At 42.3% G+C, this 26,462-nt stretch overlaps 1 protein-coding gene across 1 annotated transcript in view; it reads right to left on the bottom strand.

Annotated features, from left to right (window-relative positions):
- Window positions 1-7,101: 7,101 nt before the first annotated feature.
- The window catches only part of ell (elongation factor RNA polymerase II), a 35,785-nt gene continuing 16,424 nt past the window's right edge, over window positions 7,102-26,462 (bottom strand). The window contains exons 3-12 of the mRNA XM_069150253.1: window positions 20,641-20,762; window positions 19,094-19,257; window positions 17,129-17,379; window positions 16,913-17,037; window positions 13,996-14,071; window positions 11,394-12,006; window positions 10,991-11,057; window positions 10,202-10,373; window positions 10,001-10,045; window positions 7,102-9,908 (exon numbers count right to left, since the gene is read on the bottom strand). Coding sequence (XP_069006354.1) covers window positions 9,804-9,908; window positions 10,001-10,045; window positions 10,202-10,373; window positions 10,991-11,057; window positions 11,394-12,006; window positions 13,996-14,071; window positions 16,913-17,037; window positions 17,129-17,379; window positions 19,094-19,257; window positions 20,641-20,762 — 1,740 coding nt within the window. The 3' untranslated portion in view covers window positions 7,102-9,803. The remainder of the gene's footprint in view (window positions 9,909-10,000; window positions 10,046-10,201; window positions 10,374-10,990; window positions 11,058-11,393; window positions 12,007-13,995; window positions 14,072-16,912; window positions 17,038-17,128; window positions 17,380-19,093; window positions 19,258-20,640; window positions 20,763-26,462) is intronic.

Consider the following 26,462-nt stretch of genomic DNA (forward strand, 5'->3'; position numbering starts at 1 on the left):
TCGCGTTTTCTTTTTCTTTTTTTTTTTTTTGGTGCGCTTTGCTGCACACGCGCGTACACGTCTTAACCCGACGTTTACCGGCGCGGAGCGAAAGCTAAATTCCGTTTCCACTTTTATTCATTCAGCCCAGCCGGGTGACGTTTGAGTTGTTTTGTGAAAAGGTAGACGTCGTGAAAATTAAAAGGTTAAAAAAATAAATAAATAAAATAAAATAAAAAAAATATATATAACGAACGCCATCGCAACGATATAAATCTTAGCCGGAGTTGCAGGTCACCTTGCGTTGGGATATTTTAAAAATCGCAAAAACCGGCGTGAAATCCTGCGCAATTAGAAATTAGAAGGGTCCGATAATATTTTTTTAAACACCCGGTTTTAATTTTGGCTTGGCGTCTTGTGCCGGGGATGATAGTGTTACCCCCCCCCACACACACACACACACCCAAGATATGATATTTGATGCTACTGCTGTGCCATTGTTATTATCTGCAGAGCGGTGGATGATTGTATTTCCCCCAGCACAGATGTCGCGGTTGCACACGCAGTAGCAGTAATAGCGGTGAAAACGCAAATGAGCTTTCTTGACGTAGCTTTCAGTCAAATCTTAAGTTTGGAGTTTTGGGGGTGATTTTTTTTTTTTTTTTTTTTTTTTTTTTAGTAGTGTTTGATTGCACTAAAAATCAAGTAGTGTAGCGTACGCTACGCGCACGCGCTCTCAGTTCACGTGAACTAAAGCGCCAGCGCGACACCTACGGCACATGCGTGCGTAATCGCTTGACACCTCGTTGTACGTGGGCCAGCAACACGAAGCACAAATCTGCTCCCATCCCACGGTGCACGAGCGCATTGGTCATATCTTTTCCAGATACATGAAGAAAAATGTTCCTTAAAGGTTGTTGAGCTGGATAATAATATAATGTCGTATAATATAATAGACTATAACATAGGCAAATATAGCCTAATATAATATAATATAATATAATATAATATAATAATACAGTATCTATAACTTTGCTCTGCTCATATAAACCCACCAGCTTTTAATAAACACGAGATTTACTCACACCAGCTATAATACTCAATTTTACATGATGGAAACTTCGATCCACCGTTGACTTCCACTTTGCCACGTTTTCAATCACCTGAAAAGGGCATATACTTTACTTTGCACATGCATACACAATGTCAGTTTAATTGTACAATATATACTTTGTTGTGATTAATATTTGTCAGAATTACCAGGTTCTGGCTATAAAGATAGTTTTGAAAGATTGCAAAGTAGTGTTACACATTTCCACACTTGAGATCCTTGCAGCATGTTGTCAATAATCAGAACATCTGCAGCACATCTGTTTTTATTTGTAAGGGACTGTGTCCAATATTAAACGAGATCAAATTTTGTCTTGTGGTCAAACCGAGACATGGCTGACTGAGCCTCAATTGACACTTAATATGAGCATAAAAGCACAGAAGTTTGTTTGTTTGGCATTAAAAACTTCTGGATAAGTACAACAGAAATAATGTGGTAATAAGGGTTTTCAGATTTGCTTAAGCAATATGGATCAAAACAAAACATTCACTACAAAATAATAATATTTTTGACAAAATAGAGTTGAAACATGAATTCAGAGTCAATTAAAACTGCAAGCAGTGATATGCGGTCCCTCGCACGCTGCACGTCGGCGATCCAGCGGGTCGGGGTCGCCAGTTCTCCGACGTGCAGCACGCCGGGGTCCGCATATTCCCTCTTGCAGTTTTAATTTTTTTCTCGATCTCGTTCCTTATTCTTCTTAAGAAAGAAAATTGCCTTTTTTTTGGAGGCTTTAACATCTTCAAAAACTCATGAAAGTTGGTGTCTGACGCATGTGGAAAGTTTCGTGAGGTTTGGAGCATCCTTTGACCTTAAACATCAACTTCCTGTGTCACGGCAAAACATCAAACTTAGCCACATCGCCCTGGCTATATACGATATACTATATACTATATACTATATATACTATATACCATATACTATATTCTATATACAAAAATGACTTTTTTATAACTTTTTGGAGTATGACCTTTTTCTGAACTGACATGTATGCCTCAAGTGGCGATCGAACCAAGTTACTTCTCACTGAGGCAACTGCTCTAACCACTGGACCACTGTCATGTCCGAAAATTTGAAAAAAAAAAGTCATACTATAGCATTAACATATATTAATTGTATTTTTTAGTTTGTAGTAGGGTTTTTGTATTGTTGTTGACCTTCAGTTAGGTGTCAGTATGACTGCATTTACAACGTGAACCTGACCTTGAGCACTTAGGGGACTTAGCCCCTGTGAACCAGATGGCTTACCCCTTACAGGGACTTGCCCTCACCTTCCGTGAACCAAGTGTGATACTGTGAGCGGGGCTCGAACCCATGTCTTCATGAGGTCGTATCCAGCTCGGCGTCAGCGTGGTAGACCACTGGACTATCTTTGCCACTGGAAAAAAAAAAAAAAAGCATTTCACGGAGTTCACTCAGAGCTTCCAGAGACTCAACCGACAGTCTGGTTAACTCAACAGGTAAAATATTCTACTTCACCGAGGTTGCTATTAACGGTTCAGATTCCACCTCGGCCCGTTGACGGTGATTCAGCTTTTAGTGAAGTTGAAACGTTTGGAGAAATTGAAAAAGTTTTGCATCTACAACACCTTACAGGAAGATATTTAATATCACTGCAGACCCCCTTGAAAACACGCATATCTACTATCCAAAGAATGTCTGCGGCAATTTTGGCCGCATAGGTTTCAGTGAGCCAGATGACCTTTATTTAACCAGGTAAAATCAATTGAGAACCAATTCTCATTTACAATGATGACCTGTCAGCACAGTCCACACAGTGACACAAACAGCACAGATACAAAACAGTATAACAAACACATGAGGAAAAGGCTAAAGACAACATGGGTAAATGAATAAACACTATGTACCAAAATAAACAATACAATTAATAAAAATAAATAAATAAAATGAGAAAGGCAGATTACTGGATTTTCTTTATAAAAATGAGAGAAAGAGAGAGAGAGAGAGAGAGAGAGAGAGAAAAACAAGGGCTGGTCAGCAGGTACAGCAGTCAACTATGATTTGTTGCAGCTTTAGTTTGAACATGTTGAGAGAGGTGAGAGCTGTTAGTTTGAGTGTGTTTTGAAGTGAGTTCCAGTCATTTGCAGAGGCAAAATGAAAGGCGTTATGACCAAACACAGTACGGACTTTTGGAATGATGAGCCTAATGAAGTCACTTGATCTTAAATGGCGATTGCTGTCCGAGATGTGCAGAAGATTTGAGAGGTAGCGAGGGGTCATTCCCAAAAGGGATTTGTAGACCAAGAGCAGCCAGTGTTGTAGCCGCCTGGTGTGAAGGGAGGGCCAGTCCACCAGTCTGTAGAGATCACAGTGGTGGGTGGTGAAGGGGGCACCTGTGGCAAAACGGATTGCTGAGTGGTGGAGTGTGTCCAGTTTTCTGAGGGTGGTCTTAGGTGCCATTTCATAAATTATATCGCCGTAGTCAAATAGAGGAAGGATGGTCATTTTCACAAGGGTGAGTTTGGCAGAGTGTGTGAAGGAGGCCTTGTTTCGATACAGGAAACCCAGTCTAGCTTTGACTTTAGCCAGAAGGTTATTGATATGTATATTAAATGAGAGAGATGAGTCCAACCAGAAGCCAAGGTATTTGTAGGAGCTGACAAACTCCAGCTCAAAGATACGTCATAATGCAGACTATCTCATGGGAAGAATGGTGGTGTCGTGGTTAGTACCGTTGCTTCTCAGTGACAAGGTCTGGAGTTTGAATCCTTCCTTTGTCAAAACTTTAAACGAGTCACACTATGACAAAAAGTGACCCAAAAGTCATTTTTTTGAGTCACTTTTTGGACCACACGCTACAGCATGTATCTCAAAAATGGCGACTAAATTCAAAATAGCGGACTTCCTGTTGAGTTGACATAATGGTGCAATGCAACTTTTTTTGTACATTTAGGTGATACGCCTGTCCACCGGAATTCGTGCATGTAGGTAAATGTAGCCGCCGGGGCATCTCTTTAGGGGGCGCTAGCGAGCCATTTCAGCCACTAGAATACTAAATTTGTTTGCCGGGACACCTGTGTACCAACTTTCATGAGTTTTTGAATATGATAAAACCGCCAAAAATGCAGTTCTTTGCGGAGAAAAATAAGGAACGAGAATAATAATTGCTTGAATAACAATAGGGCTTTCGCACCATCGATGCTCGGGCCCTAAAAATAATCTGTTCCAGGCGGCACTGTATCTCTCCATGCCACTGCAAAGTACTGCAATGCACTTTACCGACATGACCAACATTTTAACCGTCAGTTAAAAGTCAGTTCTGTAATCTTTACCGATGTCCATTTTGATCATAATTGCACTTAAATGCCTCAATGAGCTGTACCAGTCTCTCTTTAAGTAAATATAGGAACTGAAAAGGCACTGTTAGCGCTGCAGTCTGCAAAATGTCCAACAAAACCAAATATAAAGTGATCAATTTGTATATGAACCATCAATTATTCATAAAATATATGATTCATGTGCATTTAAATATCCTTATACGTACTAATAGAATAGAAAAACAATCATGTGCGGTGCATGATATGGGTCGCATTTAAAATTTATGGTGCAGTTCGGGGCTAATTACAGTATGTTGCAGTCATTACTTAGAAGGTTCATTGCACGCCAGTGAATTATCCACAGAGAGTGATGATTTATAATGGACAGGGCGGTTGAGGGAAGGGATGGGTTACTATGTGGTCAAGTCGCTATGTCGTTTCATAATGTGCCTGCCTGTTTTTCCACTGTTCCCATGCAGCAAGATGTTTGTTGCAAAACAATTTGTTGCCAGAAAGATGAGCAGAATCACCGACTTTGCTTTCAGTTTATTTGAAAGATTTGAGAGTGGCTACAGAAATGTTAAATGTTTAGGTCATTTTGTTGCCTATTTTATTGATGGGACAAGAAATTAAATACGAGGATAAGTGGTTTAAAAGACAGATTAAGTCTGAATGTGAATTGATTCTAAAAAAAATGCTGCTCTTTAAATAGGAGTTCAAACATCGACACCAATTTTGTATCATCTGTACGACTGTCACAGACAAACTAACAAACCTGACTGTGACTTTGAAAGTACGAGTCCACACAAAATAGCGTGTCGTTTCCAAAGGGTTCGTTATCAAGTACGATGGATGAAATACACTCAAAGAAGATCTCGTACAGAGGGAATACGTCTGTCTAGATGTTTGTGTTTCACTGTTGGATGAGTGCAAATCAGATGAGGATGTGGAGTTCTGCAGCAGCGAGAGGGAAGAATCCTCATCCCGGCAGAAGAGATGCTGAAGGTCACGGCACTCGATATGCAGCTGAAACCGTGAACTTTCATTCACAAATCATCCGCTGTGAGGAGATAAGCATCCGTAACAGAGGACAAGACACAGAAAGCTGCAAGTGGCACAGGCGCTGCACAGACAATCAAGATGACAAACTCAAAATGTCAAGCAGCATTCAGCCAGGCACAGTAAGTTTGTGAGTAGACTGCAGAAAGCCAACAATCCCAAATTGACCTTCGATGGTCAAGTGTTGCTCCAATGAAATTTAAGATGGAGAAAAGACAAAGAGCTTGGCTGTAAACAAATAACATGACACGAGTCGGTACTGGTTTCACTGGCAGCATTTTGACCAACACGCCAGCCCATCGTTATCTTTTTCCGTGGTTGCATGCACCGACGTACGGGTTACATAAATGTGATCAGGGTGGGTACATTTCAAAGTGAGCCATTTTTCCTTGAATCTTTTGAGAAACGCTCTCGCGTGTGATACACGTACCAATGACCTCGAGTAATTGACTGACCTGTCTTTCAACCATGGCCTACATTTTCACATTAAAACACTGACCTGCTCCGTAAGCACACGATATAAACGCAAGTAGGTCCCTCTGTCTTTGCCAGCACAGAAATCCAGAAAAATCAAACCCTGTCGGACTGTTAAAACCTTGGAAACACAGAGGGGGAAGAAGGGGGGAGGCGAGTTCTCGGCCTCTTTGCTGTGTGTGTAAACATGTCGGTGTATATGCTGCTGTATGTTGAGGAGAGGGAGAGATGGCAGCCTGCCACGGTGAACTCCCTGACCGCCCCCCCCCCCCCGTCCAGCTCCCCGAGCAGAGCTGAGGCCAACTTTGAGATGGAAGCCTGCATAGCGAAGCTCAGATACAGCTCAGCGCAGCCAACTGGAACACAGTCACTGTGTAGATTTCTGGGATCTTTCACAGTGTGTCAGATTACAGGGAGCCTTGTCCCCTCTGCTGCCTCGCCGGAGCATCTTCTGTTCACACTGCCACGCCAAGGCCTTTTTTTTTTTGGATCAACGCTCGAGTGCGAGTGAGAGACTTGGCAGTAAACAACACGCGTTCATGTTTCTATAAGAGGATGCCAATCAGACACGACACATACAAGTATAAGACTGCACGCTGGATGCAAAAATCAACTCCGCTTCCCATCATTCCCTTGGAAACAAACAGATCTCTGAGGCTATCACTGACTGCCTGTAACAGTTTACCAATCAATAGCAATTTTTTTTTTTTTTTGTATTCAATTTGTTGCCCGTATGAATAAAAATAAGGTGTGCCAGCACTATGTAAAAGGCTTTGGAACCAAACGGTGTGAAAGTGCTGCCATCCACAGGACAGCTGCTGTTAATGCAGGCCTGTTCCAATTCAGTAAATGCGAACAAAGGTTAGAAAACTGAACATTTACTTTAACAAAAACTGAAAAAGTTTCATCAAATAAATGAGCTTTTCCTTGATAATAATTTAAGGGAAAGGCCTTTGAAGACATGACCACTGCAGAGCTTCCAAAACCACATTTTAGGGTTAAAAATTAGAAGGAAACCAAAAAAGAATGTCAAGAAGTGACTCCATGCTACCTTGCAGCAGTCCCTTCAGAAACAAGTTAAATACCATCTGTATGTGTCACTCTCCCCCTCCAACACATTTATTATTCTCCATAAATCTGGGAAAAATGCATTGAAAAAACAAAAACAGCCTCATTATAAAAACGCACAGCAACAACTGGTTGAGAATTTCACAAATAAAGATTTTAAAGAATTTTATTGAAACAAAGATCAATTTCAGTCCCAGTCCCTTATGGTTTTCAAAAAGCGTGCTTTGGGTTTTAGCGCCAACATTTCATGACTATTCTCCAAAGCCCTCTTTTGCTTATACAGCAGCATGTATATACTCAAGAGAAAAGAAAAGAAAAGAAAAACCTATACAACAGGTCATTTTGGCACAATCAATTCATACAATGGTTCTCCTGTGTTGGCGTATTGTTACCGTCAAACAGCTTGCTCTCCACTGGATCAAAATCTCTTTTACTGATGAACTGATTCACGATGGATTTTGACCGTAATAAGAGATATAAATACAGTAATCATGTCTACATGTTTCTAGAAACCAAAATACAGTAAGAACGGTGAGAAGTGTCTTTCTTGTTCAGAGCTGTAGTGCTGGGCGACGGCGAGTGTTAACTCTCGGTGACAACACGCTCAACGTCCCTCAAGATCCAGCCTCAGTCGGTGTCCAGCATTGTTGTGATTCGTTTCTGAGCAGTGACCTTCATGTAGTGTTTTGCATTAAGAGAGAGTGATAATATCTGAAACCTCACGTTACGTTTGAGCCCAGTTATGCAAATCCCGTCTGAAGCGAAGGAGCCTCCTCTGACTTCTCACAAGAAAACGCTGAGAAACTTTCCACTGGATGGTAAATTGTACACACAAAATGAAAACAGGAAGTAGAGAATACTGTGACATGTTCCTTTGCCGACATTTTGTAGAGCATTCTGTGTCATCCCACTTAAGCACTTTGGTATACATGCTGGTCAGAGCCACGTCTAATTGATTACTAATTCAGTTGGACTAGGCCTTTCGCTTGGATTTTGATATCCTTGGGCAGTTTTCTTTTCTTCAAGTAAAGATACAAAGACTGTTCATTGTAACACATTCATAAAGCATGCACTCCGATGGACAAAGAGGAAAGTGTCACTTGGACAAAACCCCCAGGTAACAGCAAGATCAGGAGAAAAAGTGCTGATTTTTTTTCACATAAAAAGATCCATATAAGAAATGCATTCGCTGACTAAAGCGGACTCGCTCGTTACACTCATCAGTGTTAAGTTCTGATACAGCATTTCTCATTTGTCTTCACATACGTTGGACTGGATCAGTGCCGACTTGATGCTTCTCGATCCAGGAAGTCAGATCTTCGGGTCGTTCACCGTCAATAACGTGACATCACATTTGAAAAAGGCAAAAAACTGGTCCTTCTCTGACCAGGAGGTCCACCAGGCTCCACCCCGAAGATGAACAAAAGATGGCTTCATCTTTAACAGTCGTCTCAAACGGACAAGCATGCGGGTCGATTAGCAGACAAAACAAAACAACTTGATCTTTTTTTTTTTTTTTTTTTTTTTTTTTTTACAGACGCTGTAAACAGGATTTTAACAATGATGACGGAAGGTAGAAGATATCAAATCTATGGATCAAAGTAAATGTTGCAACCTTTTGAATATGAAAAGAAAAAGCCTGCAGATCTGCGTCCTGTCTGCTTCATCTTACAATTAGAGGATCTTCCACAGTGTGATGAAGAGTAACACCGACGACAAACTCCTCAAGACAACTTTGAATCTTTCTGTTGCTACAAAAGCCATCATGGACTGAACTGAAAAGACAAACCAATTAATAGCTGAATATACTTTTCCTCAATAAGATGAACCAGAACGAAGGACCGCTGCTGTAACCGGTTAACAAACTTTGTAGCTCGTCGCGGCAGTGAGGAGACGGCATTCAAAGAAAATCTACAGCTCCAGAGTGACAGGAACGTCCTGTCCCCTCTTTTAAGACATCGGCAGATGATTTTAGAAAAGAAAAAGCCAATCGCACAAACCTGCGTCTGACTGTGTGCATTTGTTTTGATTTAATCAACAGTAATATCTGCATCTCTTTAAAAGAGAAAAGAAAAAGATCGCCAACAAATTGACAATTAGATGGGCAAGGCAGCTTCTGAATAAAATACTGGCAGACATTCAAGATGTGAGGACAGAAAATAAAAGAGACACAGCTTTTAAGTACGGATATTGAGGAGTGTAAAATAGACTCATTCCCCACAGTTAAGTGTCAAAAATAAATAAAAAGTTAAACGACAAAAAAAAGTTCAACATCGCCACCATTGGTTTCAATATGTGGGGATCGCTGATGAATCAATCAATTCATTTTCCTTAACTTAAAACAAATTAGTTGCATTAGGCGTACGATCTGCAGCGTTCATCTGCGTCCCTCCAGTTTCAAAAGCAGGAAAGATTATTTGGAAATCTCCCAACAAAGAGGGGAAGTTTTCCGTGTTCGATTCTTTCGGACCTCGGTGCACTATAAGCACGGTGGTCTGTTGAGAAAAAAAACACAAGAGCCACACAGAACCCATTTTTTTTTTTTTTGGGGGGGGGGGGGGGATTAACTGTAACTACAGCGACAGACCGAGCCTCACCAGGCACAGCCACATCTTCAAAAAAAAAAAAAGAAAAGAAAATAAGGAAAGAGAGAGAAACAGATCAGGTGTCCTGTTGAGTCCCCACGAGAGCCTTCGGCCCAAATGAGGGGAACACTCCCTTCATGGCATTATTATTATTATTTTTTTTTTTTTAAGCACAAGCGGAATCCAGAGTTTTCCTTTATCTGCTTGGTTTCCAGAGATAACAGGGAATCAAACGTCTAATAACTACTTTTAAAGTTGCTGTTGATCGTACTCCGCAATAAGTTTCTTTATATGTGCCAGTTTGTTGTGTAGATATTCACAGCGGTTCTTCTCTTGGCTATAGTTTGGATTAGTCTGCAAAAGGATATGAAAAAGCACAAGTGTCATAATATTATAAGCTGCTCAGATACTTTGTCATCAAAATAAGTTAAAGCAGCGACACCTACCTTTTTTATTTTATGATACTCTTGAAGTATCTGATTGTGGATCGTCTGTTGAAGAAACAAAAACACAAATGGAGAAGATTGTGAATACAACATAATGAACTAGTAACATAAAAAAGACATTTTTTGTTTTTGTAGTAACTCCAGGTGCGTTTTTTTTGTGTGTGTGTGTGTGTGTGTGTGTGTGTCCTTGAGAGTATGTACCTTGTACTTGTCTGTGCCTTGTTGGAGCTGCTTAAGCTCATTGTCGAGCACAGTGAACTGCCGGGTGATGCCCTCTATTCGAGCGTGCAGACCCCGGTACTCGCTGTACTCGGCGTTGAAATCGTTTTTATACCTTTGACGCTGCTCTTGAGAGCCGATCACCGTGTACTTCCTGGGAGGGGAGGACGAGAAAATGTTACTGCGCACGGATTCGAAGAGGAAAATCACAAAAGTCTCTTCAGGCATTCGGTTCAAGTGAGGTCGATGAAGTCACTGGAGGGAGACTAAAAGAGACGTACCCAAGACGAGCTAATTAAATTCAGTTCTGAAAGAGCTTTCTTTCCGCGTTGTGGTAGAAAGCTGCACCTCATCCAATGTTCTCAGAAGTGTAACTCTCACTGAAACTCAGTATATGTATCGTGTGTGTGTGTGTGTGTGTGTGTGTGCGTGCGTGTGTGTGTGTGTGTGTGCTCAGGTTGTGCCATGTTATGACTGTGAGGAGGACTATCATTTTTGGAGTAAATTGCAGCAGTTAAGGAGCTGTGTGTCGGCCACAGCTGCGACTGTGGGAAATTACAATATGTAATAACCAGTTTTCAGAACGCTGGCACGCACCCGTCTCCTTTCCCTCCTGTCTTTTTTTATCATGTCTGTCCCTCTGTGACCTCCATGCAGGTGGGACTTAAATGCGAGAACATCTCGGACTTATTCCGATGACTTAATTCAAACTCTCTCTGACAGCAGCACAGCTGTGGGATCTATTGAGACTTACATCTGTTCAATACTCACAATAAATAGTCTGCCACCTCAGATGATGATGAAGGAATACTGGTACTGTTGCACACTCCATTCAGATCTGAAACAAGGTCGCAGTTAGAAAACCGAATTATTCGGGATTTGTCATCTTTGTTCGGCCTCTGCATAAGAACAAAATGGTGCTAATGGGAAGGAAGAGATCATTATTTATTGTTGTACATCATGAATACAATCGATCTTAAACGTGCCAGTTGAATTCACGAGAGTGTATTTTAGTTGAGGCATGAAGCTGAACAGCAGGGGTCTCAGTTTTGTCAGTGAGGAACACACTGGTCACGTGACGCATCACTTACTCACAGTGAAGACTAACTGCCTCACGCAGCAATTCAGAAATCCCTCATCTAATGCTGTGAAACGGTGCACGTGTTGCTCTCACTTGTGCTTTTGTGTGGAATACTGTTGCTTTTGAGGTTTGGGCTCTTCTCGCAGGCTCTGTTGGGCTCGGGCACTCGCTCCTCGCGACTCTTCCTCTCCTTCTCCTGCTCCTTTTCCCTCACCCGCTCCTTGTCTTTGCTCTTCTCCTTGTCTTTATGCTTTTTGGACTTCTTTCTGGACTTGTTGTTTAAGGACGAAGGACTTTTGTCCCGCGGGCCCTCCAGGACTGTGTGTCCGGGGGACAACGCGCTGATGCTCGGCGCAGTCGCCACCGTTGGCACGGAGAGGAGCGACGGCGGTTGACCGAGCCTCTCGGACACCGCCGTTTCCTGAGAGTCACAGTCGCGCCCGTTGTGGCTGGAGTCGTTGCTGACGTCCGACAGTGCTTCGAATGGACGAGGGATGTCCAGCACGGGAAGCTGCTGGGAGCCGGACGTCATGCCGCCGTCCGACGTAGAAACCGCTCCCGCCGACTGAGCGCCGCCTGCCTCTCCTCTCCCGTTGGAGGAGCTGAGCTTGCCATTAACTGGGGCTGTTGCAGCCTTGCTGGCAAGGTGCGATATCCTGGGCTTTTTGTTGGCAAGAGGGTCGATGAAATCAGCAGCGGGTCGTTTCTGTCAGGAAAAAAAAAAAAGAAAAAAAAAGTGCAGTTTTAGTAGAAGACCCTCAAACAGGGTTCAATATGAATTCGTTTCAATTCAGAGTAAAGGAGGGGAAAACCGTAGTCCAGGTCAGAGCAAACTAAATGCTCCAAGCTGTGGAGGACACGCGAGTGTACGGGGAGAGAGCGACCAGAGGGACAAAGCAACGTAAAGAAAAGAGTGTAATGAGGTGCAGAAGAGGATCTGCTTTCCAAGTAGCACAGAGACTATAATGACTTTGCAGCTTTTTCAGAATACCAGAGATTACATTATAGACGGGCCCTGTTTGACGCAGCCCACACTAAAGACTTTGGGAGTGGCAGATTCAATCACCGTGTTGGCTTTCCCAACAGGAAGATGGAGAGGCAATAGTGCAAACCAGTGAGGGGCTCCGTTTGGACCCGTTTGGTTCTGCAACCCATTTCTAAGTGATGACTGAGAACATGAATCTCTGTTTCACTGTTCTTCTTTCACGCTTCTATTCTTTGGAGATCAAAAATCCCCCTTTAGATGACAGCTGTAATTAAAATGTGTATTTTTAGCCAGTCAAATGATGGAGGATCTATTTTACTCCAGGGAACATTGGTTATTTTCATTTTATCCGTCTTAGTGTATTCATCACTTCCTGATTCATCTCTCACCTATCTCAGGTTTACGCACAGCTTTACCTGCTGTGATGCTCTCTTTGTGCCAGTGCAGCTTGAAACAGACTCTGGGGTACTTCTGTCGTTTGTGTGTTTACTGAAGGTGGGAGCGGAAAGGAAGGGACATACAGTTTGTTGTCTGAGGTGAGAACAACCTGAGAGGAAAGAGCTATTAATATAACAGAGCAGCTCCTCCTCGTTCTACCTAATGGAAGATGGGGGGGGGGGGGGATTTCACTAAAATAATGAGTACCATGGAGGAAGATTATGGGCTCATTCTTACACCCGGCCCAAAGCAGCACCAAGAGCAACACAAGGGTCTTTAAAGTTGTCATTTCCCTGTCAAACACCCAACAAAAATAAAAAGGTTCCAATCTGAAAGATTATTATTGTGTACGTGAAGGCCATCAAGTTACATCGTTCTTTCCTAATAGTTGGCAAATTTGTTGTTAAAATAGCAATCCCTTTTGTACAACTCCTCTGAACCGTGCGCTCAGATGATCTGCCATTTAAACTGGCAAAAGGGGATTTGGACACGACGCCCTAAATGCACCCGTGCCACGCACTTTTGGTAAAAGTTCAATAACCCCAATTCTTCCATTTCTATAGAATCAGGTGAAAAGATGCAAAAACAGGTTACGGTTAAAGATCATGCAGAATGTATCTATACTCTACTGAAATAATATACTAGAAATGAAACAATAAATTATTTTATTTTTAAATGCCCAGAAACTACCTAATTTTTTTTTTAAGCTTTCACAATTCTGACATATCTTCATGTAAACAGCCACCTGTCATAACTACATGATCACAGTAAAACGTTATTTTTTTTGGCCAGTCAGTTATGAACAAGTCGGAGAGTGAGAGCAGAATGGCAGCTTCGATACAGGGAAGTGTGTGTGCGCGGCAGTGTGGCAGTGTGTGTGTGTGTGTGTGTGTGGCAGTGTGCGTGTGTGTGTGGGGCAGCGTGTGTGGGGCAGTGTGTGGGTGCGTGTGTGGGGCAGGTGTGTGCGGGACAGTGTGTGTGTGTGCATGTGGGGCAGCGTGTGTGTGGGGCAGTGTGTGTGCGCGTGTGCGGCAGAGTGTGTGTGCGTGCGTGTGGGGGGCTGTGTGTGCGGGACAGTGTGTGTGCATGTGGGGCAGCGTGTGTGTGTGTGTGTGGGGCAGTGTGTGTGTGTGTGCGTGCATGTGGGGCAGCGTGTGTGTGTGTGTGTGTGGGGCAGCGTGTGTGTGGGGCAGAGTGTGTGTGTGTGTGTGTGTGCGCATGTGGGGCAGTGTTAGTGTGTGTGTGTGTGTGTGTGTGTGTGTGTGTGCTCACCTGAGACGGAGAGCTGCTGGGCGGCTCTTTGGGTGGGCTCTCCGGTAGAGGGGCAGAGCTGTTCTGGGCCTGTTTCCTACAAGAGTTCAAGCATGCACACAGAGATACACATAAGAAGGCTTGATACAATTTCTGTGGAATGTAAACTTTGCATACCGGCACTGCAAGAACCTACTTTATCTCTCCAACTACCCAGTTGAGGTGACTGCATTTGCACTGGCACTAACGCAGCAACGAAGCTATCACGGAATCAGTTGCGACATGTATTTGAAGTGATTTGTACCCTTAAAGCTAAAAATGTTCCGTTCCAAGAAAGAAAAAAAATTAAAAAGATCATGATGCTACCAACTATCTAGCTGTCATTTTTCAGTGACAAGCAACTTCCATGTATGAGGACTTCAAAGACAAGTAACAGTCATTTTGTGAAGCTGAGTGGGTAGCTATGACAACTGAGTGAAGGAGGAGGTACTTGGCAGAGCAGCGTTTTATGATAAATAGATGAGGGAGAGCTTCAATAATTAAATCTGTACAAGCTCGCTATCAGTTTAACAGTCTTCAGTGGTTTTTTTTGTGGTTTTAGTTTTTGTTGTTTAAACATTTAATGCATAATTCTGATGTTTAATAATCTCACAGCCGCTGCAGCATGTTTATTTAATAACTGAGCAGTTTTGGCAGCACGTTCAAGACAAGTGTGAAAGTGGCATGACACTCTACAGTGACAGAAAGAAAGCGAGGGAGAGAATATGGTGCTGTAGCTCACTGGGAATGAATGCTGTTTGGGCGGTTTAACAAATACAGTTATGACAACACCGACTACACGGTCATTCAAAGGAATCAGAGATGCACTGTGTTTGTTTTCATACTACTTTATCCCCAACTACCAGCAAAAGCAGCTACAGTAACGGCAGGATTCACGTCTGCATTTAGAGTTGGTCACTTGTGATCACATTAGCCAAGGTGTGAACACAGTCTCTTTATGTACCAGATTTATCAGTCACGCAGTAGCAGCAAAAAAACTAAAAAAGAACTGCACCGATACCAGCTGTGTAACAAGATCAACTGTGCTGAACTCGGCAATACTTTCTCAGTCAATTTATTGATCCAGTTTTCCAGTGAAACACAACATATACACTGGTGGTTAAATATTAATCACAGAAGCTGACTTTGAGTCTGCTTGCTGGGGCAGGACAGCTTGCTCTGGTTTAAGAGTCCGCCAATAGGAAACAGAGAAGCCACGATAACAAACGTGACAAATGAGTCTGAAATGTAAAAGGCATTGTGCACATGCAGAGATGCTGCTGTCACAGTTGATGGAATTATCAGCAGGGGGCAGTTGGATACACCAAGTCCTGTCATTGCCCCACCCTTGTTAAACCAGGGCACTGTGTGTGTGTGTGTGTGTGTGGTGTGGTGTGGACAGTCAGGAGCTACGAGTGAGACATCAGGTCACCTGATATGGCTGAACTTTGGACCCCCCCCACCACCACCACCACCGCACACGCGCACACGCGCACACACACACACACACACACACACACACACACACACACACACACACACACACACACACAGAGAGAGAGAGAGAGATCAGCATGTGCTGGAACACTGTTGCATCATGTGCCTTGCAGTCATGGTTGCTGTGCTACTCCTGCATGACTGACTGCATCAGCTCAAAACTCTGGAGATGCTGGAGAAGGGGGTGGAGGGGGAGTGGGTATTAGGTGGGAGGCTGTGGCTCTTAGTCAGCTGATAAACTCACAAACAGAGCTCAAAGTACAGCAAAAAAAAAAACAGATACACAAATAGGGGGCGAGTGTGTGCCGACGTGCACGTCTTTACAAACAACATACGAGCACGTACGCACAGAAACACCTTTAAAAAACCCAAATACAACACAGAGTACAAGCTTGCACTTTGTTTGCAGCAGTCTCGACAGAAAAACTGGACATTCCAGATTCAATATACGTGTTGTGGAGCCATTTCGCTGCATCGCATTACGCCAAACATGCGTTTCTCTTCTTCTGCTCACTCAGTGTTAACTTTCTTAATGCTTTTAGCGTCGTGCCACAGGTAAGCTTATCATGGGGAACGGGAGCTATTCTCGAGTCCACTGCGTAAACACGAACTGAGCAGTGAACGTTGCTGTCTGGTCTATATATAGCTAGTAGGGAGCTTGCTTTTCCTGAGTGTCCCAGATCCTGAGAAACCAGATTTTTCCACTGGGAGGAGGGCCAGCAGCTCATGTCAACAAATACACACTTACATTTCGGTGTAGTTCCCCGCATTTCAGCAAAGTTGGGACAGACAAGAGTCGTCAACAATCCCATTAAATGCAAAAGGAGGGTTTTTAAACGATCCAAAATAGCCTGTATAGAGTATATACTAATCACGTCTCGCATAGGGAAATATTGTGCTTCCATAAATGTAATTTATTTATAGATTTAAGATGTTAAAAAAAGGTGGTCTATGATTCCTACAAACCAGAGCCATCACGCCGGTCACTTCGCTCTTGCCAAAAACAATACAACAAGCAGCATTTTAGTGTGCAGCCTCACCAGATCTGTACTGCACGACACTTTTACCTTGAGAAAAGTGTACAACCTTAAGTATCTCGGATATTATAAATAAAAAAATATGTTACTGCAATATCAGCCATCGTTTCTCGTAAGCGAGGCCCCTCCAAACTGTTTGTACGCTACGTCACCTAAAAACGATCTATTCACAAAAACTCCATGATCCACTCCTCTGACACAGACTCATAACTTCATAGTGCAGGACAAAAAGAAATGAGCACTTAAAGAGGATACCGCGAGGCCCATAAGAATGACTTCAACAAAATACACGCATTGCATCCAAACCGATTTGATATGATATGATTGATGACGCATATAATAACATCCTTCATCCTCTGACATACCTGACCAGAATCCTCTTGAGAAGCTGCTGGTCTCCTTCTGTGTAGCCGGGCCAGTCCTTCTGAACTTCCTTATACAAAATGTCCTTCAATGTGAAAGTGTTTTCTCTCCCATTCAGGTTTGCAACCTAAGAAAGGAATAAATCAAGTCACGGGTGAGTCTATTGGTCCCTTTACTGCGGGAGAGTGAAAATGCCAGGCAGCATCAGTGTGCGTGACCTGTTGCAGGTGGCTGTCCAGGGAGTCTTTGTCTAATTGCGAGACCCCGTCCTTCTGCAACCGCAGGATCAGCTCAGGCTTTTTGTAAGGCTTGAGGGCCAGCAGGTGTACGAGGCGCTCTCGGAGCGGCCTTTGCTGAGTCGTGCCTTTCTTTGGTGTACTGCTGGAGATGATGACAGGCCGAGATGTTCTCCGTAAGGGGGCGATGTCTGAAAGTCCAGGAGCCGGTTTCCGGATCTGGACCTTCTTACCTGAGAGAAGTGACAGAAATATACATAACTCTGTTAAAAAAAATATGTATTTTTTTTAAAATTCACAGATGCCGTTGAACTTAATATTCTATTTGATTTCAATATTTTTATGAACGTTTTTTGCCCCCCTGTCCAGTTGATGTGCACTAGGGCCAATATGACCCCAAAATGATATCAAAACAGTTCAGGGGATTTCTGAAATAACAATATCTTTGATAATACTGCAAAATATAAAAAAAATATTGCCTTCAAATATTCAGTAAAATCCAACATTATCATAGTTTGTTGTACATCGGATCTTTTGGAACCAAACTACTTCCCATATTTGCGACCAACTCCTCCAACGTGAAGCAGCCTTCAGCCAAGCTGCGATTAAGTTCTGCATGTGATGTACATCATATCTCTGAGCTGCGTAATGGTATGGTGTCATTACATCAACAAGTCGTAATATTGTCATCATCAAAGTGTGACCCAGAATACGCTGGAGATATTATATATCTCGTTTTGGGAACGTCTGAGGATCCCGAGGAGGAGCTGGAAAACATGTTCCATGGATGGAATAACATACTCCTAGCCTTCACTTTTTGGTCATTCAAAATTCAAACCTGCGCTACCAGCTCTCCTCAAAGGGTTGAAGGTGAGGTGTTGGGTGCGGTTGTAGGGGAGGTCCCCCTCCCCCTCCCCCTCCCCTACAACCCCACCCAACCCCATCCCACAGAATTCAAATTCTTCAAAACAAACCGTTTGTGCAGTTTACAGTTTAGTCACCAGTTATATTAAGACTTTCCATGTGTGAGAATTTTAATCATGAGACGAATTCAGTAAATTACACTTTAAGCTATTACCGAAACAAAATTACTGCAAGAAAATGACTCATCAAGTGATTTTCTTTGGCTGGCAGCCAATGCTTGCTTATTTTCTGAAGAACGAGAGCCCTCTCTAATTCCACCACCACGTAGATTCTTTTCAACATCGTTTGACTGTTAATGACTGGTAGAACTTGTAGATGATTCACAGATGATGCATCATGAACTGACCGTTCATGTTGCCACATACACGCGAACTTAACATCCACTGCAAACACCAGTTATTACCACCATCTTCCACTCACACCTTTTTTTTTTCCCAGATCATGTATTGAGACCAAAACACTGTTGGGATCCACAACATCCACGGACCAAACACTTCCTGACTCACTGCTGAGCAGAGAATAGGTCTGAACTGGATTTCTTTCTTTCCAGGCGATGAGGCAAGGGCTACGGTGTCCTTCTACTGCAACTGCAGAACGATGTGTTTTAATCGTGCAGGTCTGATAATAAGACAGGAAGTTGACGCGTTATTCCCCTGGAGACATTTCTGCCTCTCGGCGTTGAAATGACTTTCATCGGTTTATGGACGAGGAGGATGTGGTGCGTTATATTTTTGACCATTGAGGAACCAACCGCCATCAAAAGTCAATGGAGTCCTGGTTACAGATGAGGCGTGCTGGCAGTGTGCCGGCCCTTTGCCATGTAGCCTCAGACCCAAACCCACTCACCACTGGAGCAAGGCTACTCAAACACGTTCATCCCAAAAGCTTTGTGATGCATCAGTGAAAATATCTCTTCTCGCTGACCCACGGCCGAGCTATCAAATCCTGGCTTTTGCATGTACGTGGTCCAGAGATTGACCTACTGACCGAATGTATTCATGTGTCGGTATCGTGTCTCCTCACCTACGTATCTTCCCCCAGGCTTGATGACGATGGCACTCCGACTGCGGGTCTCCTCCTCAACCTGGGCCATGTTTTCCCTGGCCTTCTGGTAGGAGTCGTCTGTGGCGCATACTGTAATCTTGTCCTGAATGCCACCCAAACAATCCAGCTGAATGCTCCCTTCCCTGCCAAAACAAAGAGGAGATGGTAAGAGAGAGGAAGACGGGGATAGAGTAAACAGAATCTTGAAGAGGAAATGATTAAAAGGGAATTACTTTTATTCAAAAAACAGGAAATAAAGCAATCATGTTTTACTTTAGAGAATATTATGTCAAAGTACCGACCACAAATCCATCACTACAGATTAATCCAACATTAACTTCGTATTTATTCCTTTACATATTAAATGTTTTTATATTGGTGTTTCCGAACTTTCACTGCGCTATTCCTGCCCAGATGAGATCTACTAAACCCCTTCAGGGTACAACTATCATTTCTTTTCAATTTCCACCCGACACCAGTACGACTCAATGCTGCATCAAATCCCATTCTTTTCTGACTTTCCGGTTCTCTTTGATTCCCCTCCACTTTGATGAGGATTTGGCAGAAAATGAGATGGTGCTGGCACAATCAGTGGCTGAGCTCTGTCATTTGGGTTTTAGACTGCAACACAAGGTTGATTAGGATCCAGTCAGAGATTCGGATGAACTCCACCTGACCCACTGGTTAAAAATACTTGCAGAATAATGGGGTCAGAAACATGACAGTTAGAGAAGAAGACGACGACGATGGTGTTCCTCATTCTGTGTTTCTACTTCCTTCCTCCTCAACACAGACATCTGGTGCCATTTATTTCACTCAACCAGCATTTATGGGGGGTGGGGGGGGTTGTTGTTGTTAGGCTACAGAAAACGTACAGAATGAGGTTATTGGGTTTGATAGATGGAAGGGGACAGACCCACATCGTAATCGTAAGCCGGTCGTGTGTCGTAGCAGCTGCTGCTGCTGCTACACAAACTTTTACCGCAAAAATACAACATAGCTAAAGTCCCATTTATAAAAAAAAAACAAACTAATATGCATGCACTCTTTTCCACTTTAAACAACTTCATTCTTATTGGCAGCTGTGCAGTTTGTAAAAGCGAATTTGGTTCCATAACTCAGTTCAGAAAAGTTCTAGAAAGTCCACTGAAAAATGCATGCCACTCCGCCCGCATCAACTATTCACAGCAGGTCAAGACGACATCGTCTACCATTTGTAAAGAGCTAAAATCCCCCGTAAAGTTCTTCAGGGGTGCCTGTGAAGTAACCGAGATGCTTGTTGATGCCCCTCTGGACTTAAATTACCTAAAGAGTGTTTCAAGGCAAAGACCGTTGATCATTACACAGTGTAAAGATAATAAGCCACGCTATTAATATGAATTTGACATCAGAATAAGGGAAGTTGCGTTTTTACCAAGAACAATTTTAAATAAGAAAATGCTTTAAAAAAAAAAAAAAAAAAAAAGAAAAGAAAAGAAAAGCAAAGAGAACTGTGAAATTGAATGTGATTGCGTGTTTGCTCTTACCTGGTGATGTACTGCTGGATGCAGTCGAAGCTGCCCTGCGGGTTATCTCTGCCCACATTAGACAGGTAGAAAGTAAATGTTTGCAGTTCACTGGAATTTTCTGACCGTGGTATTGAGATTTTCTGTTGAAGACAAAAAAAACAAAAACATGAATGAATTAAATCAACAAGAGATATAAATGTTCTTGATGACTTAAGAGACAAAAATAACACTCAATAACGGTTGAGGTGGCACGGTACCGGTTTATTACATTTTTAAAACACAATCTGGATTTGTTTCCAGGCTTCCATAATATTTATTATCATTAGCATGTTCAAGATACTTCGCAGACAATTATGGACTAACTGCACATAATATTTTTTTTAGAGTTAAACACAATATTTTTCTGCGTGATGTATTCCGTGCTATAAAAAAAAACATCAGCATGGCACACATTGAAAACGTAGCTATGACGGTCAAAAGCAGTGAATGAGCTCCAGGTATTTTTTTTTTTGCCGATATGAAAAACTACTGAAAACAAAATGCATCTAAATCCACCACCTCGTCTTCTCCCTGCTTTCATCTACACCCGTTCTAATCGTGTTCCTGAGTCTGTTCCCGATGCGTGATTGAGGGAACCGCGAAATTACTGTAGCAGAAGAACTATGACAAGTATTTCTGCAGTCTGTGGCCGCCGACAGTTACGCACCTCCCATTCTATACCCATAATTACCTTCCTCCAGCACTACAGGTGTTGCTTTTAAAAGACCACGGAGGAAGTGGAGTTTACCATTGTCGAGCCGTTTAACTCCACGAACCTCTAATCATAAGCAAGCTGCTGGACACTTTGTTTAAATGGAGGATATAATTTGACAAGTGAGGTTCAGATGCTGCATTTTTTTTCCTTTGCTTTAAAATAAATCTTGCACTATGACACTCAGGCACTGGGTGAAAATGGTTGACATTTTGAATGCAGTGCAAAGAAGCATGTCAGTAAATTTCTGAAAGAGCAATGTGAAAGAGAGAGTGGCGAAAACACGGGGTGATATGGAAACATTGCCTTGATGCATTTCTGATTCACCGCAAACCCCTTTAATTAGGCTGTGAATTCAAGAGTAAAGTGATTTGACAAGTCCTGCAGAGACAAACTCCAGTAAATGTAGTTCTAGACTGCGAGTCCAGGCAAAGGGTCTTGTTTCCAGGAGGGCTTGGCTGCTGCGATTTAAGTGGTGTCACAGCCAAGGACTGTGCATCACATTGAGCCAGCGTAACAACAGAAAGAAGAAGTAACCAATTAGAGGGTTTTGGATCCCAAGCACAGGTCCTCTTGAACAGTGAGCAGTACATTACAAGTGACCTATCCTAGATCAGAAGCTCAGCCTGTGACTCACTGGCTCGTTCCTCACTGCTGGGATTGGCACGTTTTCAGACTGTGGGCAGCTCAACTCTGTTTACCGAAGATCGATTGAAGATTGAAGATTGAAATAAATACAGTGATCCTTTATTTGTCATCCTCTAAGACCTGCGCTAACAGTGCTTTGTCTGTGGGTTTTAAACTATAGGCAGGTGAATGAAGGTTTAGGAGCTGGTTTACAGAGCCTTTAAAGTCAGGCGTAACATCATAAAATCCACTCCAAAGAAAATGGAGGCTGAAACGGGAACTGTACGATCACGCCTTTGAGATTTAGTTAAGAGACTGCAGCTACGTCTTGAAGCCAGGCAATCGTGTTTTGGCTACTGGCACCACGATAATCCAGACAAAAGAAGATAAAGGCATGAATAACTCTTTGAAGATCACCAAAAGATAATTTAAGGAGATATTCCTCAAGTGGTAAAAACACAATTGAGCTAGCTTTTAAATATATCAAACTGTGAGGTTCAGATCTTAAATAACCTCAAGGTTCAAGTACAAGACAAGAAAAGCTGAGCATCATCTGCGTAACGATGAAAGGATATTTTACATTGACAATATGGCCCAAAGGAAGCAAATAAAGAGAAAATAAAAGTGGACCTCGCACGGAGCCCTCCGCAGCACCACATACCCGGACAGTGCCCGAGAGGATGTAAAACCAACAGCTGGAAACCTAAAGTTTTCTGTTAGAAACATATGAAAAGCACATTTAATGGGGATATAAACCCAGGTTCTCAACCGATCAATAATAGTGCTATAATCCATTGTGTCAAAAGTGGCCCCAAGGTCAAGCTGGACCAGCACAGAGCATTCACCTGCTACAGCCTTCATCCAAATATTATTGATAACCTCATTATTCTCAAGAATAACGTTACCGATCGAGCCTTTCAGCAAATGTTTTGGGACAATTTTCTTTAGAAAGGGAATTTTCTAGCTTGCTGGCAAGTACACATTTATCATGGCAGGGGGTGGGCAACCAGACACGTCAGTCTAATTAATTAAAGTCCTACATGAATCCACTTTAAGTCTAAGCTACAGCTCGACCAGCCAGCGCCGGCAACAGGAAAATAGTTTGAGACACCATAACCCAAATATTCATTCATATCTCGACAATACAAATGTGGTCCACAGCGAACAAAACAAAATTGAAAAAAAGAAATACACAATATCTGATTACTTGAGGGTCATTCAAGGGGTTGCCATTTTCTGTTTGTCATTAGAAGGTGTTGGAAGCTGCGAAGGCAGCAGCTATGCCCACTCTAAACCACATTATAGGATCATAACCTTTAAAAAAAACCATGTATGCTTATGAATAAGAGCTGCAATAATGCATGTGGCATCATGTCGTGGTGTTGAAAGACAAATTAATGTACAGTTTGCACAATTTTAAATTTGAACATACTAATGTCATGTTTATTTGAACACAATAAGGAACAGAAGAAAATAGGTTGACTCTGTGAATCCAGATATAATTAAGAGCCAGAGGAAGTGACTGTGAGGAAGTACACAGGGGAGTGACTCAGTTGACTCACTGACTCATATTGTAGAGGATGAATGAGTGAGAAGAGGCTCCTCCACACCAAATGGTGCAGGCATTAATTCAATAAATGCCTGGGTGTTGAAACCACGAGGTGAATAAATCCAACTAAATCATCCATGAAAGAGCACAGTTTCTAAAGAAATGGATCATCATTAAGATCAAAGCTGACACTCCCTTGTTTGCCGTTTGTGAGTGGGAATTTTCTCCAGTTAGTCTTTCCTGTGCATCTCTACAACTAAAGTCTCTGTACACTTTGAGTGGGAGGTGTTGACAAATTATCTAATTGCAAAATTATATGCACATAAAAAGGATGCTTGATTATGACTGGATGCATGAGGTGCATGCGTGCGATTTTGTTGTTTCCAAGTTATATTTGTAGTGTATATTCAGGTAGCCCCATCATGAAGGAGTACAACTCCAAACACTCTTTTCTAAACTGCACCATCCTGCAGCTGGAACAGGAATATTGCAGCTGCGCAACTTGAAGCCAACACTCATTTATCAGCCCAACTCCTGTTTCCTTTTAGGAACAACTAAAAACCACTATGTTCATCATCAAGAAGTTCAATGTGCAAACAAAAACCCTTCCACATACGTTTTTAATCAAAGCTTTGAGAGCTTCAGCCTGTTGTTGCCGTCAAACCACGACAAAACCGAGCAATGGAAAAAAAAAGACATTACGCACGGAGTGGATTTTTAAACAGGTCGTCCACCCACCACCTCCTCCTTCTGCGTCAGCTAGTCTCATCTCATTCTGTAAAGCCTCCAGAAAACAATGCATCTTTTCAAGCCCAGGTTCAAGTGATCCGAGCCCCACGCTTCTGTCTCGTCCTCTCTTCAAGGCCAGGGGAGAGGAGAGAAGCCAAGGCAGGCAAAAGAGAAATGAAACCAAACAGATAGAGACAGGACCCAGGCACAGTAAGATGACATTGAAGATGTTTATGACGAGTCAGCAGTCTTTTTTTTTTTTTTTTTTTTTAATAGTCCCACATGGGAAAAACTTTTGCTTTTCGTACTGGCTTTGTCACACTGTGGTCTTCGGGTTGGGCAAGAAAATTTAAAACAAAAGTGAGATGAGTAATAAGAAGAGACTAAATTTAAATGGTTGACAGCTGACTTGTTTGGCTAAAAGTCAACGACAGAGTTTTCTCACGAAGGCCCTCCCGATTCAACAGACTAAACTGATCGAACAGCTGTGCGCAAGCTTGAAAAGTGGCAACGATGCCGGATGCATTGCAAAAAAAGTTGAATTTTAGAGCGAGCGAGTCAAACACAAACAGCAGTTCGGTGGGACAGACGAGAACGATGCGGGAGAAAGTAAAAGACAACAATAAGTGTAGAACATCTCCATACACTCATTGCCACGGGCCACTTAAGCAGCGTTAATGAAAGGAAGGAGGCACGCGCCTGTCATAGTGACAAATACCCAAACTGCACTCAAAGACAGAATACTTAATGTTGCTCCAGCCAAAATGAAATGTGAGGGTGAATAAGAATTTGAGAGAATCATCCAAGTCACGTTTTTTTTCTTTTTTTTTCCCCCCATGTTTTATGCTGCCCACGTGTGTATTTTTTGGCCGTTTTAAAAATATGAACCCAAACCTGCCTAGAAAAATAACCTTCCATCTTTCCACAGTTTTTAAGTCTCTGGATTCCTTCCTCTCTAAAAAGGTGAGTGTGAAAGCTTTGAGCTCGACAGAGAGAGCTGTACCGGATGAATGAAAATGAGTGAATGAATATGGGATCTGGTTGTGACAGCCAAGCCATCTGTTCTGTAATTTAGTCACTTTCACACTTCTGACTTGCATTCATGATCTCAACAGTAACAGAGCGAGAGCCTGACGCAACAATAAAATGCATAACTTCTAATAGCCTGAACTGCTCAGATAATAACCAGGTCTGTCTATCTATCTTTCACACAAGTGCATATGAACATACGTGTGTGTTCAACACATTTCAATGCGCGTTAAAGAGGATATTTAAAACCAGATGGTGACTGTCTTTCTGCAACATGCCAATTACATTGCGGGCAAGGACCACATTGAATTACCTGGTCCAGAGATAAAAGACAACTTCCCAGAGAAGACATGTTGGTACAGATAAAATGGATACTAGGAGAAGGAATACTTGATAAAAAAAAATAAAATGAAAAAAAAAGGCATTAAATGAGAGAGTGCGAGTCTGTGTCTACGCAACATTGCAATTTTCTGCTTCCAGTTTTACAAATATTTACAGAAGGCAGCAACAAAAGCACAAAAACAGCGAGAGGAAGTTCTTGTAGTTGTAGACTGAATACCACTCATGCCATTTTGTTGACACTTCATGAGTTTAGCTGAAATAATGACTTTCTTTTGTAAAATGTAGAAATCACAGAACTTAACTACACCACTGGTTATATCAACAATCTTTCAGGCAAATGTTACACACCAAACCATGAATGTTGAGCACATTTGCTAAGCTGTTGCAATTTTAGGTCTACCTGTGAGCATCTGGAAAGCAATTGAGGCCTGAGCTTGCACCGGGTTCACTCGATTCCCTTAGCAACACTTCTAATCTTAAATATGCATTTTAAAAAAAATAAATATTTTTACAACTTGTGCCTGTCCTGCATTTACAACTTTTGCCCGTTTCCATCAGGAAAAGGGATTTTAAGTTGAATATGAAATTTGGCATGAAGGAGAACCAAAATAAGGTGTACTATTCCGTGTTCTTGCTGTATCATTTTGAACATTTGAAACTATTTCAGACATTTTCTAGTCTGGTATTGACAGCCCTGGATTCACTGCATGAACAGATGGGTCTGGACTCGCTCCATCAGTGGATTGTTTTCAGTTGTTGCCTCCTAATGGCCTCAAAATGAACTTTGAAAACTGTTGGAGCTTTTAATCAATC

The sequence above is a fragment of the Embiotoca jacksoni genome, unplaced genomic scaffold, assembly GCF_022577435.1.
Source record: "Embiotoca jacksoni isolate LCO1_2020_lvr unplaced genomic scaffold, fEmbJac1.0.p SCAF_16, whole genome shotgun sequence".
Taxonomy (NCBI): Eukaryota; Metazoa; Chordata; class Actinopteri; family Embiotocidae; genus Embiotoca; species Embiotoca jacksoni.